Here is a 16,291-nt window from a genome sequence, read left to right on the forward strand (position 1 = left end):
ATGTCTCCTATTGAAGTAGACCACTAAGCTTGACCTCCAAGGGTTTGATATTTGATCGGTGCTTAACGAATTTACTAATGTTTACGGTAATGATCACTGCCAAGTTCTCAATTAAATATCAAATGTTTGACAAATATAAGAAAATTTTGTCTAATATAAGAAACTAACTAATCAATGTCAATTGTCAACATATCAACTGCTAAGTTCTCTATGTAGGTTCCTACCTGTACGATCGCTTTGCCAATTGCTTTTATTTGCAAAGTATTTATTCATTAAATATAATTATATTTTTACTTCAAAGTCATCAAAATGGAAGTGGTGGAGGATTTATCTAGAGAAAGTCCCAAAAGCGTAAGTCAAGATATACGTTTTAGTATATTATTACTTTCAGTAGTTTAAAAATAGAATTTGAGGCCTATCAAATGTCGCCTTCTTTCGGCTCTCTCTGTTTACTATTTTGGTGTAGAAATTACTTGTATTAATTCTCAACCAACAAATATAAGCCATTCTACTGGCTCGGTTTAATAAGTGCACTAAAAGTTAACCGAATCTGTGACGAATTCTCAGATGCTATGTTTTTGATATTTTTGTTCTGAAGCACGTTTTCTCATAAATGGCAAAGGAAATATTTTTTTATTTAAATCCAGCTCTTTTGGTTTCAGTTACTTAAAATAATACTTTGGTAACTATGGAGATATGCTGAAAAAAAAAACTTCTATCACCTCAGCAGTTTGAGACCTTTAAATAACAATCTCTCGTTTCCATTCATTTCAGGAATGTACAAAATATTCTCACTCTTACACATCTTTTGGAAAAATTTGAAGGATCTCCTGTACATGCTTAGTGAATACAGTCTGCTCACTAAAATAATCTAGGATCTGGGAGAATATGACCTCCTAATGTAACTTATTAAAGCCTCATCACCAATAAAAAGATAGCATAGAATATCAGTGTAATTTTATTAAAATAATTGGTTCTGATTAAAATAAAAATTCTAATATCTTTATTCAAAGTAAGATTTAAAATCCATACCAACATGTATGCCTCGGACCTGAGAAGAATGGGTGCAAGAAACTCATGTCACAATAACATTTTGTATCATTAAGAAAGTTATTAATGTTATAGTAACCTTAATCACATATACATTATTTAACAATTCTTTTGAATTTCTTAAATATATTTGATTTGAACATATTCTGGGATCATGTTGTAAAAGCATATATACATTGCATAAGAAAAGCCTTACTATTAGTTAAAAGAACTTTATTTCTCATTAAGACAGTCATCATTTACATGAGAACATAAAATCAGTGAATGAGAGGCGAATTTTGCTCATTGCTGCATTAATTATTTTATTAATTCATTCTCATTACTATGGTGATAATGTTGACACCAGGTACAAACATTAAACTTGTTATGCCTACTACATGGTTAGGCTGAAGTAGTGAGTCTTTTATTGGGTGATCTGTATGCTTTCATAACATGATTCCACAAGATGTACAAAACAAATGTGTTATGAAATTAACTAGCTGAGATTCTTGCCTGTTTTTCTCTAGTCCATTATCTCCAGAGGGCATGGATTCAAACCCATAAATGGTGATATAAATAAAAATCTGTATATAATATTAATGTGGGTAATCTGTTTAAGAGTAACATATGTTTTTCATAATATAAAGATCAATATCTTAAGTCAATTTCCAAATATATAAAAAAAATCTTAGAGAGTAACAATAGTGCAACATTTAGTGTCAATGCCTCTCAAATAGTGTTTCCATATATAGGAAGGAAAATATAACTAAACCTATGCACTATGAAGACATACTCCTAGTAATAACTTATGTAGATCCTGAAGATAAAGCCACGAAGAAGAAGTGGGAGAGTAATGCAGCATGACGATTGGGCCAGACTCGTCCGGGTTAATTACCACACTCACACAATACTGGCATGAAGTAGCGGTCTAATGCCGCTATGTTTCACATAGGTTGAGGTCGAGGACTTGTGGCCTGTGAACTTACTTGTGCGGTGTTTCCGGGACGATACGACATGGGTACCTTAAAAAAAAAGCGCGTACACCTTCCTTAAAGGCCGGCAACACACCTGTGATTCTTCTGTTGTTGCAAGAGATTGTGGGCGGTGGTGATCACTTTATTCTATAAAAAAAAGCCATAACTGGAGAATTGAACTAACACACCAACACATAAGAATGGTGTAGGTCTAATGACACTTGGGCTAAGTGTGATGGAGTAGTGTTTCAAGGGGTGGGGGTTTGAATTCCACTTCAGCTAAAATTATAATAAAAATTTGTTTAAATAAACCCCTTGGTGTGTTGGTAAACCTAGCAGTTGCCTAGATCTAATATGAAATTTGCTTCCCTTTCTTGTTTTTAATATAACATTAAAATATTTTAGGAAAAAGAAGTATCACCTGCAGCAGAGCCGCAAGAATTTAACAAAAGGAATAAAAAAGAAGACCGTTCGAGTCGTGAAGATAGAAATATAGAACTGTTTATGAAATCCTTAAACTCAAACTCTAATTTGCATAATGTTGATGAGAAGCTTGCTTATGTAGCTAAGAAATATGTGCAAAGTGTTGACGAGAATAGAAAACTTCAGTTTTATATCAAACAATCAGACAAGAGACATAATATGATGGTAAAGGAGAAAGAGCTCATACAGTTTGAGAATAATAAAACAATACTGGCTAAGTCTAAACTTGAAAATCTCTGCAGGGAGTTACAGAAGCATAATAAAGCTATAAAGGTATTTATTCTGTTTAATTCATATTTCAGATCAATATATCAAAAGCAAGGCCTGGCAGTAAATAGAATTATATAGACAAGTATGTTTAAAATCAGTGTGAGTTATATACAGTTATGGACAAATTTAGAGGAACACAACAGAAAGTGTATATTAAAACAAAATATTTTTGAACTTCTGTTCAGTTTTATTTATAAAAATTACAAAGGTCACGAAAATTATTGATCAATTAAAAAAATCAACCACAGTAAAGTAAAAATTAAAAGAACACAAACTTTTTTGTATCCAACATTTCATGTTTTTTGACTTGTGGTCCTAACATGGGCTATAAGTTAAACTGATTCTTCTCAATTTTAAGTTGCCTAATACAAATGTGGGCAGGATTTCTTAATTTGTTTCCCAAGCTTGTCTCAGACATGCTCTATTTTAGGGTATCTATCTATATATTAGGGTGTAAGTCAAGCGAGGGTGCTGGCTACCTCATAACATTGATATCCACATGCAATGGGGGTGAAATATCATCCATAAAAACAAAGCCATTTCATAATAAAAGGGCTAATGGTACTACAATTTCTTTTATAATGTCAGTCACATATCATGTCGGCGTTAATGTCCCATTCTTGATGACGCAGAGTTCCGGACGTCCCTCCTTTCAAATACCTCCTCATAATTATATGAGTTATGAAACTGACCCTCCACCATATGCCTCTTTTCCAATGATGTTGAACTTTTCCGGTTGTGTCCACGCTTAATCCTTCTATCATCTGGCTTTAAGCAAAATCTGGACTCATATGTGAACAGAACTTGACTCCAAGATTCGTGGTTCCAAATTTTCATGATTACGAGCAAAATCAAGTCGAGCTACTCCATGGCACGTGGCAAGAACTGGCACTGGCAGGCGTGTCAAGTGTCATTGTCAGTTTATTTTTGTGCTTACTGTTACGCCTCGAACTTCATGGAGCTTCGTTCTTACTTCAGAACAGTCTAGGTTCTGTTTCTAAGGACTTTGTTAATGATAAAACGGTCATCCCTGGTCACAGTTTTCCGTTTACGTCGCTGTCCTTTTAGTCTGGTAAACGTCCGTTCTGGTGATACCTCTTGATAACTCGGTGTATCATAGATTTGAATATTCGTAGGTATGCCCAGTTACAATTAAAGTAACAGCCCTAGCAACTTGAGTGGAATTTAGATCTGGCATTCTCAGTTTATTTGCGTATTGATTGGCACAAGGCAAACAAAGCAAAACTTAGATAAAATAAAATTTAAACTCAAATTTTAAGTTGAGATATTTCTCGCAGTATAGAAAAACACTACATATAAAATTAGAAAAAAGAAATATTCTAAAACTATACCTTTTTATAGGATTTATTTATGTTTGTGGCCAATACACAGAATAATTACTGCAAGAAAAATCAAACCTTTTTTCATTGTGTACCACTAGAATTGTCCATGAGTGTATATATCTGTACGTATTATAAATAAATTTTATGTTATTTATTGTGAAACAGCGCCTAAATCAATCTTCTTTCGTTGTCAAACCTACATTTCTTGCAGATAGTAATGTTGAGTTGGAACACCAGCTTGAAAAGAAACACGACGCGAGCTAGACTTGCACACGTAATCTTTACTTATTATATTAACAATAACTAACAACTTATTTGCGGTCAGCTCTTGGTCTAAATACGAAAAACGAAAGAGAACCATTGAATTTACTTAGTATAGGTAATAGATAGGTAGCGATCATGAATCGTAATTTCATAACAATAATGATCGGTGAAGTAGCTGTGACGAACAAAGCTTGCGCATGCGTCACTGCTCGCTCGTGAGCACTCGTGAGTCCCTAGGGAACAGGCTTACGATTTCGATACCCACACGGGAATTGAGACAGGCCTGCTATCACTCAGTTTTCTAAAAAGGATTTCAATTACAATTCAATATGATTTCAGGAAGAATCTCTACTTAAAATTAGAGAAGAGGAGGAGAAACGTAAGGAAACTCAAGCAAAATTTCACAGTACACTATCGGAGATCACAGCTATGTTGCAGCAGAATAACGAGAAGAATGCCAAGCTTCGAGATGACAACATCAGTATGACGGAGAAGTTTAAGAGTATTATGCAGCAGTATCAGTTAAGAGAACAACAGGTATTTATAATTATCTTAATTTTTTATCATTTTTTTATCTCTTTCTTTTCCTGCAAACTGTCTAGTCAATATGTAGCTGGAGTTGTTTGGTAGGTTTGTAGGTTATGTTTTGTAAAATGAAATTTGGAAAACATTTATTTGAGTAACAAAAATGGTACAGACATAGTAAATAATAATGGCTGGCATCACATCCCTTAACACCTGTGGCCCTACCATGTACTGTTATTGCGATTCAGTTGACGACCTAAAATGAACTGCATTGCTTTTTAATACCACGACGTTATAAGACCGATCCAATTTAGGTTGATGTCAAATCAAGTCGGAAATTAAATCGCAAACGGTTTTAGATCGTACATTCATTCATACCATGAGGTAATATTTCAACCTATAGCTTATGTGTCAAAGTGAGCGATTCAATTAAAGTTGCTACTTTCTGAGCGGAAAGTGAATCGTTTTGTTAATAACTTTAATAGTGAAAACAAACAGAAATGGAAAATGGAATTGATGAAGAATGATATAAGAATCCTTTACTGGACTTTTTTGTAAAACAAAATTCTGAAATAAATACCGAAAATGAAAATACTATAGACGAGGCAATAAGTCCGCAAATAATTCGCAAGAACGAATTAAAAAAAAAGTACTCTGTGATCCTGTTAAATCAAACAGGAAGTGCGTTCATAACTCGTTTTTATCAGTTTATTTTTTAGTAAGTACTAAAAAGGACATAATGCTTAATACATTTTGACGCTATAAAGCGCAATTTTAAAATGTATTTGTAGTACTTTCTACACTAAAATCATATCAGTATAGGTTTCGAAACGCAACGCATATGGTTCGAGTTAGAGAGACACTTATGCAACGACTGTTCAGCGTCATCTCTTTGCCATACCGCGGACCACAGACAAATTTCTTTCCTTTATACTTCCATAAGCGTTCAGGGGCAAATGATGTGACTTTCTATTAAGTGAGGATCACCTGTGCCAGAAGGCCACACTCTTCAATATCAATTAATATTTACACTACCAAAACTTATAATTTAAGTCTATAAAAATATATAGCAAAATAAAATATTTATAAGAACAGGATACGGTGTGTATCTGTGTGTGTGTGTTTATGTAATTGTTACTTTTCTTGAGGCACCTGTAGTTTTAAGAAGGTAACCTTAAACATTTACTCCTTATAGTTAAATAGCTCTTCCGCTTCAACATAATTCATTGATAAGAAAATTTATTAATTGACTACTACATGTTCATTCCACTTTGGGTTTTTTTTATTCAAAACCGCTTAGCTTAAGCCTAATTGAATAAAGTTTATTTGATTTTGACATAACATAGATTTCAAATTTTTCGTTTATAAGATTGTATGTACATGTTCTGATTGTTTCGTAAACTGCCGTTTTGCAAAAATGGGCTTAGCACCATTTGTCTTAATAATAACATTTAAAGAGTAACATGAAGGAAATATAGTTTTAAGGAATAGTACGCTGCAGTCTTTATATAATTGTTCAGTACGATAGATTCTTGTCTTAAAAATATTACTTTTAAAAGGGCTCTCTGTGATCTTTCCACAGTTAAAAATTTTGTTTTTGTTAGATATACATAGAGTTTTTGTTACGAGGTGTTGCAGAATTATTATATTGAATAGGTTGTATCAATCAATGTAACATGTACATAAACTAATTAAACTGAAAAACTAAATAGAAAAATAATTCAATACCAAATTAAATTAATATGCTAAGCTTCCAAGAATAATGACACCGACTAAAATATTTGAACAGAAATTGGACAGAGTAACGCCCCTAACTCGTCAACGGTTGAAGCGGAAGTCAGCCGACATCTGTGCCTCCACCCTCTTCTCTTATAATCATGATCATCATCAGCCGGAAGACGTCCACTGCTGGACAAAGGCCTAAAAAAGACCCCCAAAGACTTCCACGTTGTGCTGCCCTCATCCAACGTATTCAGGTGATCTCGACCAGATCGTCGGTCCATCTTGTGGCGGGCCTACCAACTCCGTGTCCTCCGGTACGTGGTCGCCATTCTTCAAGGACTTTGCTGCCCCAACGGCCATCTGTTCGTCGAACTATGTGCCCTGCCCACTGCCACTTCAGTTTCGCGATAATATCATGTTTTTGACGTTATTATGATTACAATATAAAACAAAATATTTAAAATAAAAAATTTGATTAAAATTTAAAACATAATATTTTCAGGTGCAAAAAATGTCCAAACAAATGACCCTTGAAGCCCAACTTTCTGATGCTAAACTTCAAAAGGCTGCACTTGAACATCAAGCCGAAAAGGAATTCCTTCTAAAAGAGGCTGAACAAATGAAAATTACAATTGCACAATACAAAGTCAAAATTATGGAGTTGCAAGGAAATGAGTCAGCATTGAGAAGTCAACTGGCGATTTATACTGATAAATATGATGAGTTCCAGAATGCGCTTGTGAAGAGTAATCAGGTGTTTGGAGGCTTCAAAGAGGAAATGGAGAAGGTAGAGTTTATATTTTATTTTTAATAAATATTATAATTTTTAGTAATATGTATTATAAACTTAGATAATTTACACGTCTAAGTAGAGTCTCTTGCTGTTAGACAACCGACTTTGGTTCTCCTACTAATCTCCTCAATTCTCGTTCGCTTTCTGAGTGACCATGAGCTTTTCCATAAGGCCCATTGTTAGCAACCATGTCTGTCGTCGTGCAGGTCGTGTCGTACTACCCCAACTCCTCTCGTGGGTGTCGTAAGATGCGACTAAGGGATACAAAGAACCGAGGATGTGCAGCAGCATCCTTCGGAGAGAGTATCACCATCACCTGCGATCACCACCCCGCCTGCCAAGCGTGTTTCTGTTTGAGTATTGTTATTGGGAGGTTGTTATTGTATAGTAATTGAGAAAGTATAGTTTTATGTCGTTATCTCATAATAAATGAGTTAATTACTTGATAATTTGGTTTCTTTATATATACTATGTAGAGTATGAAATATTTCAAAGTTAATTCCAAAGTGGCGTATTTGGTTCGTGTTTGGTACCTATTTCAAAGGAGATTGACCACCGAAGGGCTTTGATTTCACACCGTAACATGATGTGCCTTCATAAAAATAACCTAATTAGTAGAATAATAATTAAATATGTTGATGGCCGTATTTAAGATAAACAGGTTAAACATGTTCCAGAGCTTAGGATACGTTCTAAAGCTCTGTTCAAGCTGAGGCGAATAACGCGCGGGACGCGGGACGCGTTTTAGAGTAATTCGCTCGCTCGCTTAGCCTCTCAAACTGACGCGACTTCTCGCGTGTCAGTTTTCAGGTTCTTCAGTGGAGAAACATCATGCATTGTGAGATCAAACAATCCCACCGGGCGTCCCACTCTTTTTTCGCTTCAACTTGAGCTCGCGTCAATTTGAACACGTCCGTACAAGTTAGATGACACAATCGGCGCGAGCGACTTCCGTCCCGCGTCCCGCGCGTTTTTCGCCTCAGTTTGAACAGAGCTTTATGTATTTTTGATAAAGTTTAATAATATTCTCTGATTGTAGATCGATTCATATTACCATTAAAAATAGGCTCAATATATTATACAATTATGCATTCTTAAGTTATATATCTACCGATTACACTACACCTAGTCAAATAATAGTTTATAGAAGTCGCGCCAGACAACAATTTGTCCCACCTTAGTTATTCGTTCATGCGTTGTAGTCACTAATTGATACCTACGTAGGTAAAGTACCATTCCTGAGTCTTCGAGTCTTGAGTCTCAAAATTCGAATCGAATAATCTCCTTGTTCGCTGAAGACTTTGAATGTTATTTAATTATTGTAATTAAAACATAATATTAATATTGACACACTATTATACAAATTATTTTGCCCAAAACTAGGCATTATGGGTACAAGACAACGGTATATTTAATACAATATACTTACTTAAACATACATATAAACATCCACCATGACTGGGAAACAAACATTCATATCTCTCATATAAATGTTTGCACCTACCGGGATTCGAACCTGGGTCCTCTAGTTTAGTAGGCAGGGTTAATAACCACTGGGCTATATTTTTATATGCTTAAATATATTGTTATAAAAATGTAATAATATTTGATTTTGATTTAAAAATTTAATTTAAAGGAAATAAAAAAAATCATGTCTAGTACTTTATTTCATTACAACATTTCTGTCCGGCTTCGTTTTTTATAGAATTTTGTTTAAAAAAAGGACTTATTTTTAAAAAGGACAAGACGAAACCTCGTTTAGTCAATTCCCTTTAGTGTTGTAAACAGGCTTTATTATATTATTTAAAACTTTGAGGCAAAACTTTTATGTAAAACGTAAAGCAGTTGTTGAAATTTGAATTAATTGCTTGCAGATGGCAAAAAAGATCCAGAAACTGGAGAAAGAGTCGTTATCGTGGAAAAACCGATGGGAGATGTCACAGAAAGCGCTGCTGGAAATGTGCGGAGAGATGCAGAACCGGGAGGAGAAGGTGGCCATAGCTAATAAGCATCTCGCTCAGATGCAGAGCCTGTGTCGAACATTGCAGGTGATTTTTAAATATGTATTCTATAAATGTACATTTTTAAATTTTTCATTTGTATTGAAATAGCTTAGCGATCTCTATCGGGACCTTTACATTGAGTTTGTTGACAAAATAATACAAAATTACTCTGAAGCTCATCAACATAGACTTCACCATCACGTGAACGTCGAGACAATCCAGCTCCTTGACAACACTGATATAGTAAGAAGACTTAAACTAACAAAACCATTTGAGTTATTGTGGTGCTAGTGAATTAGTGTAATACAATATAAAAAAATTGATATTATAAAAGACACATGAACAAAGTGACTTCCCCTTAATAGAGACATTAAGAAATGTGTTAATGGACATTCTTAGTTTAATTTATTATTATTATTAATTTATATATATTATTATTATTAATTAGCCTAATAGAAGGCTAGATTGTAATGCAAGTGAGGCAACATTATAATAACTAATTATTGTTATGTTCCCTAGAGAAATGAAAAATGTTGAACTAGCTGACCCGACAGACATTTGTGTGTTCATAATAAAAAAAATATAGTTAGTTTAAAATCTAAACCAAGGAGAAAAATAAATAATACAAAAACTTATTTCTGTTCCGCTGATGGCAATTGCTACGCCCTGTCCATTACAATGCAGTGCCACTCAGGATTCTTGAAGAACTTGAAAATTCTGAACAGCACTACAATTGCGCTCGTCACCTTGAGACATACGATGTTAAGTCTCATTTGCCCATTAATTTCACTAGGTACCTTCAAACCGAAACAAAATAATGCTTTCACATGCTTCACGGCAGAAAAAGGCTCGTTGTGGTTTCCATAATCTAGCCGGCATACTGTGCAACAAGCGTCCTCTTAGTCGCCTCTTACGACACTCTTGGGCCTGGGACTTCACTATTCTTTTTATTCCCCGGGGAAACACAGGGCAAAGCCTTTGAGCCAAATATCAAGTCTTTGGGCCTTATGCTTCCAGAGATATCGGGAAGGAGGACGAGGTCATTAAAACCGGTCCCTTATATCAAGTGATCGGAAGACTTTTTGATTGAATTATACTTTCATCAAGCCATATGTCGAGTTGATCTTATGATTAACTGTTGAGGCTTCTCAGCATTCGAGTTTAAGATTGACACTCACCAGTCTCTTTTATTCAAATATGTGCGAAGGGAGCGATGGCTGGTCCATGCGTCAACTCGTGAACGGGTGCTGCTTGTTGCCAAGTTGACGTGTAATAGTTAATATATCATTGTATTTCTTATAATAATATGCATGTAACTTATATTTAGTTCAAATATTATCTTTTCTAATCTTTATTATTATTCATTTTATGTTAAATAGTTTATTTTTATTAAATTTGTGCTGAATAATAAATATTAAATATACAAAAGTGCAATAAATACGCGTGAAATATAAAACATCGAAACGCAATGCTATTGGTTGAAGCGGAGTGTGACGTCAGAATCTACCCCAAGAATCTTTATTGTTCTAATAAATGTATGTACGGTTTTTTCCTTCGAATATAATAATTCTTGTACCAATAGATGCAGCGTGTTTCGGAGAAGATTGCTAATGCACGCACACTATCATAAATTGACATACAAGTCGCGAGTATAAGACATAGCTTGGCAGGCACACTAAAGTAAAATCCTGGCCTGTTTTCATCGGTTGTTTATCAGGAAGTCTGGTGTATAGTATCTGGTCGTATAAATTATCTAGATAGTTTAGGCCTTTTCATTGTCGATGATTTGTTAAATTAATGAATGTTTTTTGTTTTCGTAAGGCTGAGCGCACAGTGCTACTCAACACGCTGAAGGTTCACAGCATCGAGCGTCCCCCGGTGCCCGCCCCGCTGCCCGCTACGCTACCGCCTATGCCCTCCGCCAGCGATGCCAAGGTAGATTTATTAGATAGACAGCCACTTTATTGCATACCATTTAAACAATCTATCATTCATCTCATCATCAGGCGGAAGACGTCTACTGCTGGACAAAGGCCTCCCCCAAAGATTTCCACGACGATCTTGCGCTGCCCTCATCCGTATTCCGGCGATCTGAGCCGAATCTTTGGTCCATCTTGCCATTCGAGGACTTTAGTGTACAAACAATGTATATTATAGAATAGAATAGAATATAAACACTTTATTAGCAATAAAAAAAACACTCACACAAAAACACAATAATCTATATGTATAAAAATGAATTGCTGTTCGTTAGTCTCACTAAAACTCGAGAACGGCTGGACCGATTTGGCAAATTTAGGTCTTGAATTATTTGTGGAAGTTCAGAGAAGGTTTAAAAGGTGAATAAATATGAAAATGCTGCTAAATTAAATAAAAACAACGAATTTGTTTTTCCTTTGATAGAGAATTTAGAACTTAGAGAATTTATTGACGCACGGTTTGACAGTTCTGCTGTGAAACAATTTCATTACGACAGCAGGGTGCATATTTTACGAAGTAATTTTTGATGTTATGATATATTATTGACATATTTATATAAAAACATTATTTTATTTATTATACACAGAACAACGTCTGTCGGGTCAGCTAGTTTACAATATTTATTAAAATCTTAAAATACATAATTGAATAACGTTAAAAATAAATAAATAAAAATAACAATGTGAGCGTGATTCCCTGCTAAAAGGAGCTGACTCAGTATATTGTTGTGTCAGTGCAGAAGACACCAACACAACACTAGTTTTCAGCAGCCCCTCGTGACATTTTAAGTAGAAAGTTCTTTCAGTCTTCCCTTTGCAAATTAATTTGCGTAGGTATCAAGGTAAGTAGTGTAATAAATTAAAAATAAATGAATAAATCATAGTATAATCTGCACGTAACTGTATATAATATAATAAAGGTACTATAAATATATTGGTGAACATTAAATAATGATAAAAATACAGAATTGTGTTAATTTATAAGATACATTGCACATCAAGGATAATTATTATATAATGATTCTAAAATAGTTTGTTTATATTTCAATCTAAAATTATGAACATTTTTTAATAGTCTTAATGATGGCGGTAAATTATTCCAGCACTTAGTAGCACTGTATCAAAAACTATCCCTGAACGCTGTTGAATGATGCCAGGGCACTGCTAATATCTGCGAGGCAGATCTGGTCTTTATATTATGAGCACTGCGTTGCCCTAGCCATTCAAGTTTATTATACAAGTAAAGGGGTACTTTAGTGTGTATGATACCGAAAAGCAACGTTGCGTTAGATACAATTTGTTATTTCATTCATTTCTGGGATTATGTAAAGAGCTGATGAAATTAAATGAAAATTATATAGGACTGTTAGCTTAGTTGGTAGCATCAGTTAATGTTATCTCCGGAGGTTCTGATTATTATAATTTAAAGAAAAATTAGGAAAGGTTCTTATTTTTTTAGTGTAATGTAGTAGTTATCATTACATTACACACTATATATATAGTCATATAAAAAAGGAATAGTCCTATTGAGGTTCATGCATCTGTTCTGTTCAGATCTGCTGCGTAACAATTTTTTTTTTGTAATAATAATTTCCATACAATATACTATAAAGCCTTCCTACTTGCTCCAGTCTCGCTGAAGAATGTCCAAATACATATACAACGTGTTACAAAATACCCCGTAAAAATATAATTAATTATCAAAGACGAAAATTTTGTCAACCCTATTAAGCTGTAATGTCAGGCTACCAGATTATTAAACAGAAAGGCCTATTTTACCTAATAATTGTCTACTTTAAAAGTTTTTCTATATTTTTTCATTCATAAATGTTCGCTACCTCAATACAAGGATGTCATTATACTCAAGTACTGGCTTCAAAAAATGTCAAAGTGGAATAAATGGTTATGTGAAGGACAGAGTGGATTTATTCGATTGCCCAACGGTTTCCGAAATGGAACAGCGTGTTGGATCGATTTTCAAATCAATAACACCGACGATAGTGCTAAATGCCACACAAGCCATATCCCGATGAGCAAGGTTGTGTATTGAGCAAGGCGGAGCACACTTTGAGCCGTTTCTGTAAATTTTATTATGATAAGTAAGTGTTCGTTTTGGTTATTGTTGTAGGTAGAAATGAAGGTAAATTCTGTGTAGTGTACTCTTTAATTTAACTGAAATAGGGTTTGCACATTAGTGAAAATAATAATATTATTCTTATGTTTCTGGGGTAGTTTATACAACGTTACTACGGTTCTTAAATATTGTGAATGGACTCGTTATAAGGCCATTTAACGTCCTTTCGGCTTTACGGGTAGTTCTGTAACATCCTGTATATTTTACGTAATCATATCTAAGAAGCAAAATTGTATGTAGGTTATTCGACATTATTACTTTTATATATATTGCTCAGTAAATCGTAATTTGCATAATCCAAAAAGATACTAAACTATTTTTATTACTAATTTAATATATTTTATTACAGGTTGATGCAATGGAAGCTAACTGTGTTCAACTGAAGCAAAAATTAGCAGAGTTGCAAACACAATTTAATACATTAACAAACAAGGGTGAAGAAAAAGAGGAATCTCCTAAGGTGGAAATTAAGAAAAAGTCTAAATCAAAAAAGAAAAATAAGGCACAAGAAAAACCAGCGGCTGTTTCAGAAACAGGTGCTGGCGAAATTAAAGATTCTGAAGAAAAATCTAGAAATTCAAGCCCTGAAGATGCTCACAGCGAAATAGGGAATCTCATGGAAGCTGTTAATATAGCGAACATTAATTTGTGTGAGTTAGAAGTTGTTCAAGAAACAACAACAAATGAAAACGTAGTCCCCGATCTCGCAACTTCAATATCGACAGTTACTTCAGAAATTACAGATCCGAATCAATTACAGTTAGAAGCTGTAGATGACAAATTGAATACAACAGATACAACAGTTGTAAACGGTGATGTGTTAAGCCAAGGAAATAGAATAGTAAATGATATAATAAACGAAAAGAATGACATTGTAGATGACGTACAAAATCATAAGAATGACATTGTCAATAATATTTCGAATGATGTTAATGATGAAAAACATGACGAAAAAACACCAGCTGCGTTAGATAGTGTTGTCAATAAGGGCGAAACTGTTGATACAAAAACAAATGAGGCATCATAGATCGATGTGATTTCTGCGAATATAAACTAGACTGAATATCAATATTTCAATAAGTGTTTTCCTTCGAGAGTCCCCAGTTTTCAAGCAATAATGCCACTTATAAGATGCTATACTTTTGATCGAATTATATAATCATTTAATAATAATATTCTGGTTCTATCTGACTTTAAGTATGATTTTTCAAAATTTAAGGTTTTAGATGACAAATCTTAGTAGAACCAACTTAGGTTTTCAATTAGTATTTAGTGGAGTTATCGCTGATAGTAAAAAAAACATATGTTAGAATGATAAAAAAATGGTGTTAGTATACAATTTCATTGTCACGTATCCAAATTGTATCCAAATTTTGTCCATGTTTTTTGTTTGAACAAGTACCTTTGAGTACAAGTAAGTTTGAACAACCTTTATGGTATTTGGGACATATTCAAAGTGTTCAACAAGTTTAATCGCTTTTAAGGTATTTCAAAATATTAACCTTTTATTTTGTTTTGTGTGGGTAGTTTTGTATTTGTGCTTGATTTAAACCTCTAGTTAAAGAGATAAGTAATTTAATTCTAATTTGAAACAATTATGAACACTACCAGAAAATTCATCTTCATCGTACAATTTCTGTATACTACCAGTTTACCAGAGGGAGGCTCCTTTGTACAGGATGGCAGCTATATTATGAATACCACAACGGCGCCTCTTTCTGCTGTGAAGCAGTAATGTGTAAACATTACTGTGTTACGGCCTGAAGGGCGCCGTACCTAGTGAAATTACTGGGCAAATGAGACTTAACATCTTAAGTCTCAAGGTGATGAACGTAGCGCGGCTCAGAATTTTTGGGTTTTTCAAGAATCCTGAACGGCACTGCATTGTAATGGGCAGGGCGTATCAATTGCCATCAGCTGAACGTCCTGCTCGTCTCGTCCCTTATTTTCATAAAAAAATACTAGCTGGCCAACCTGACATTGGCTAAATTACCTTTCCGCAAAGGCCACAACAGAAATAAAAAGAAATACTTGGGATACTCGGATGTTTTGTTTTCTTCAATATTTTTTTAGTCTTGTGCCAGTATTAATCCATGTATGATCATAGACAAATATGTTAGCGACACCTTGAATTTATTATTAAGTTCATACTTTAAATTACCTCACTTTTGTAAATAGGTCTTTTCGTATTTTCCTTTAGTGAAGAAGTCAATTCTGTTTTTTGCAATAAATAATAGATTTTTCTATGTGACCGATGTGTTTTATTTATTAGGTGAAAATAATAAAACCGTATTAAATATTCTTATTTTATTTGGCTTATAAGCTAATACATGTGTATTCATTATTCTCATGGGACACAAGGTATACATATAAATACAATTGAACAGTTTTTTAAATGCAAAATATATTTCGACGGATTTCACTGTTGTTCGGCTCGAAACTCTAAAGTAACTTAGGAAGTCGACTACATTTATTGCATGGGTATGTTTTACTAGCGCCTATTAAACAACATACCAACATTTTGTCGCATTAAATAGTATATAACAATTATTAAATTGTTCATATGAACGATATAAAAAGCACATCATCAGAAAGAGAAGTGATCGTTGATATGATAAATCTATAATTGCTATTTTAATATTAATTAAAATAGGTTTTAAGTAGCTTATGGCGTAAGCCAGATAACTTCTGAAAATATCATTTTTTTAACTCCCATCTATTTTTTAATCTTTTCATTAATTAAGTGGAAAGCCATGGAATGTAAATGGCAGT

The 16,291-nt window shown here is 34.0% G+C and overlaps 1 protein-coding gene across 1 annotated transcript; it reads left to right on the forward strand.

Moving 5' to 3' along the window:
• The first annotated feature begins 204 nt into the window (after positions 1 to 204).
• On the forward strand, positions 205 to 15,770 carry LOC126977048 (gamma-taxilin). The gene is made up of 7 exons (XM_050825711.1): positions 205 to 351; positions 2,409 to 2,759; positions 4,703 to 4,900; positions 7,113 to 7,397; positions 9,278 to 9,451; positions 11,228 to 11,341; positions 13,869 to 15,770. Exons 1-7 carry the CDS (start codon positions 310 to 312, stop codon positions 14,544 to 14,546), a joined length of 1,842 nt encoding a protein of 613 aa, XP_050681668.1. The 5' UTR covers positions 205 to 309; the 3' UTR covers positions 14,547 to 15,770.
• Positions 15,771 to 16,291: the final 521 nt, after the last annotated feature.

The sequence above is a fragment of the Leptidea sinapis genome, chromosome 2 (assembly GCF_905404315.1).
Source record: "Leptidea sinapis chromosome 2, ilLepSina1.1, whole genome shotgun sequence".
NCBI lineage: Eukaryota > Metazoa > Arthropoda > Insecta > Lepidoptera > Pieridae > Leptidea > Leptidea sinapis.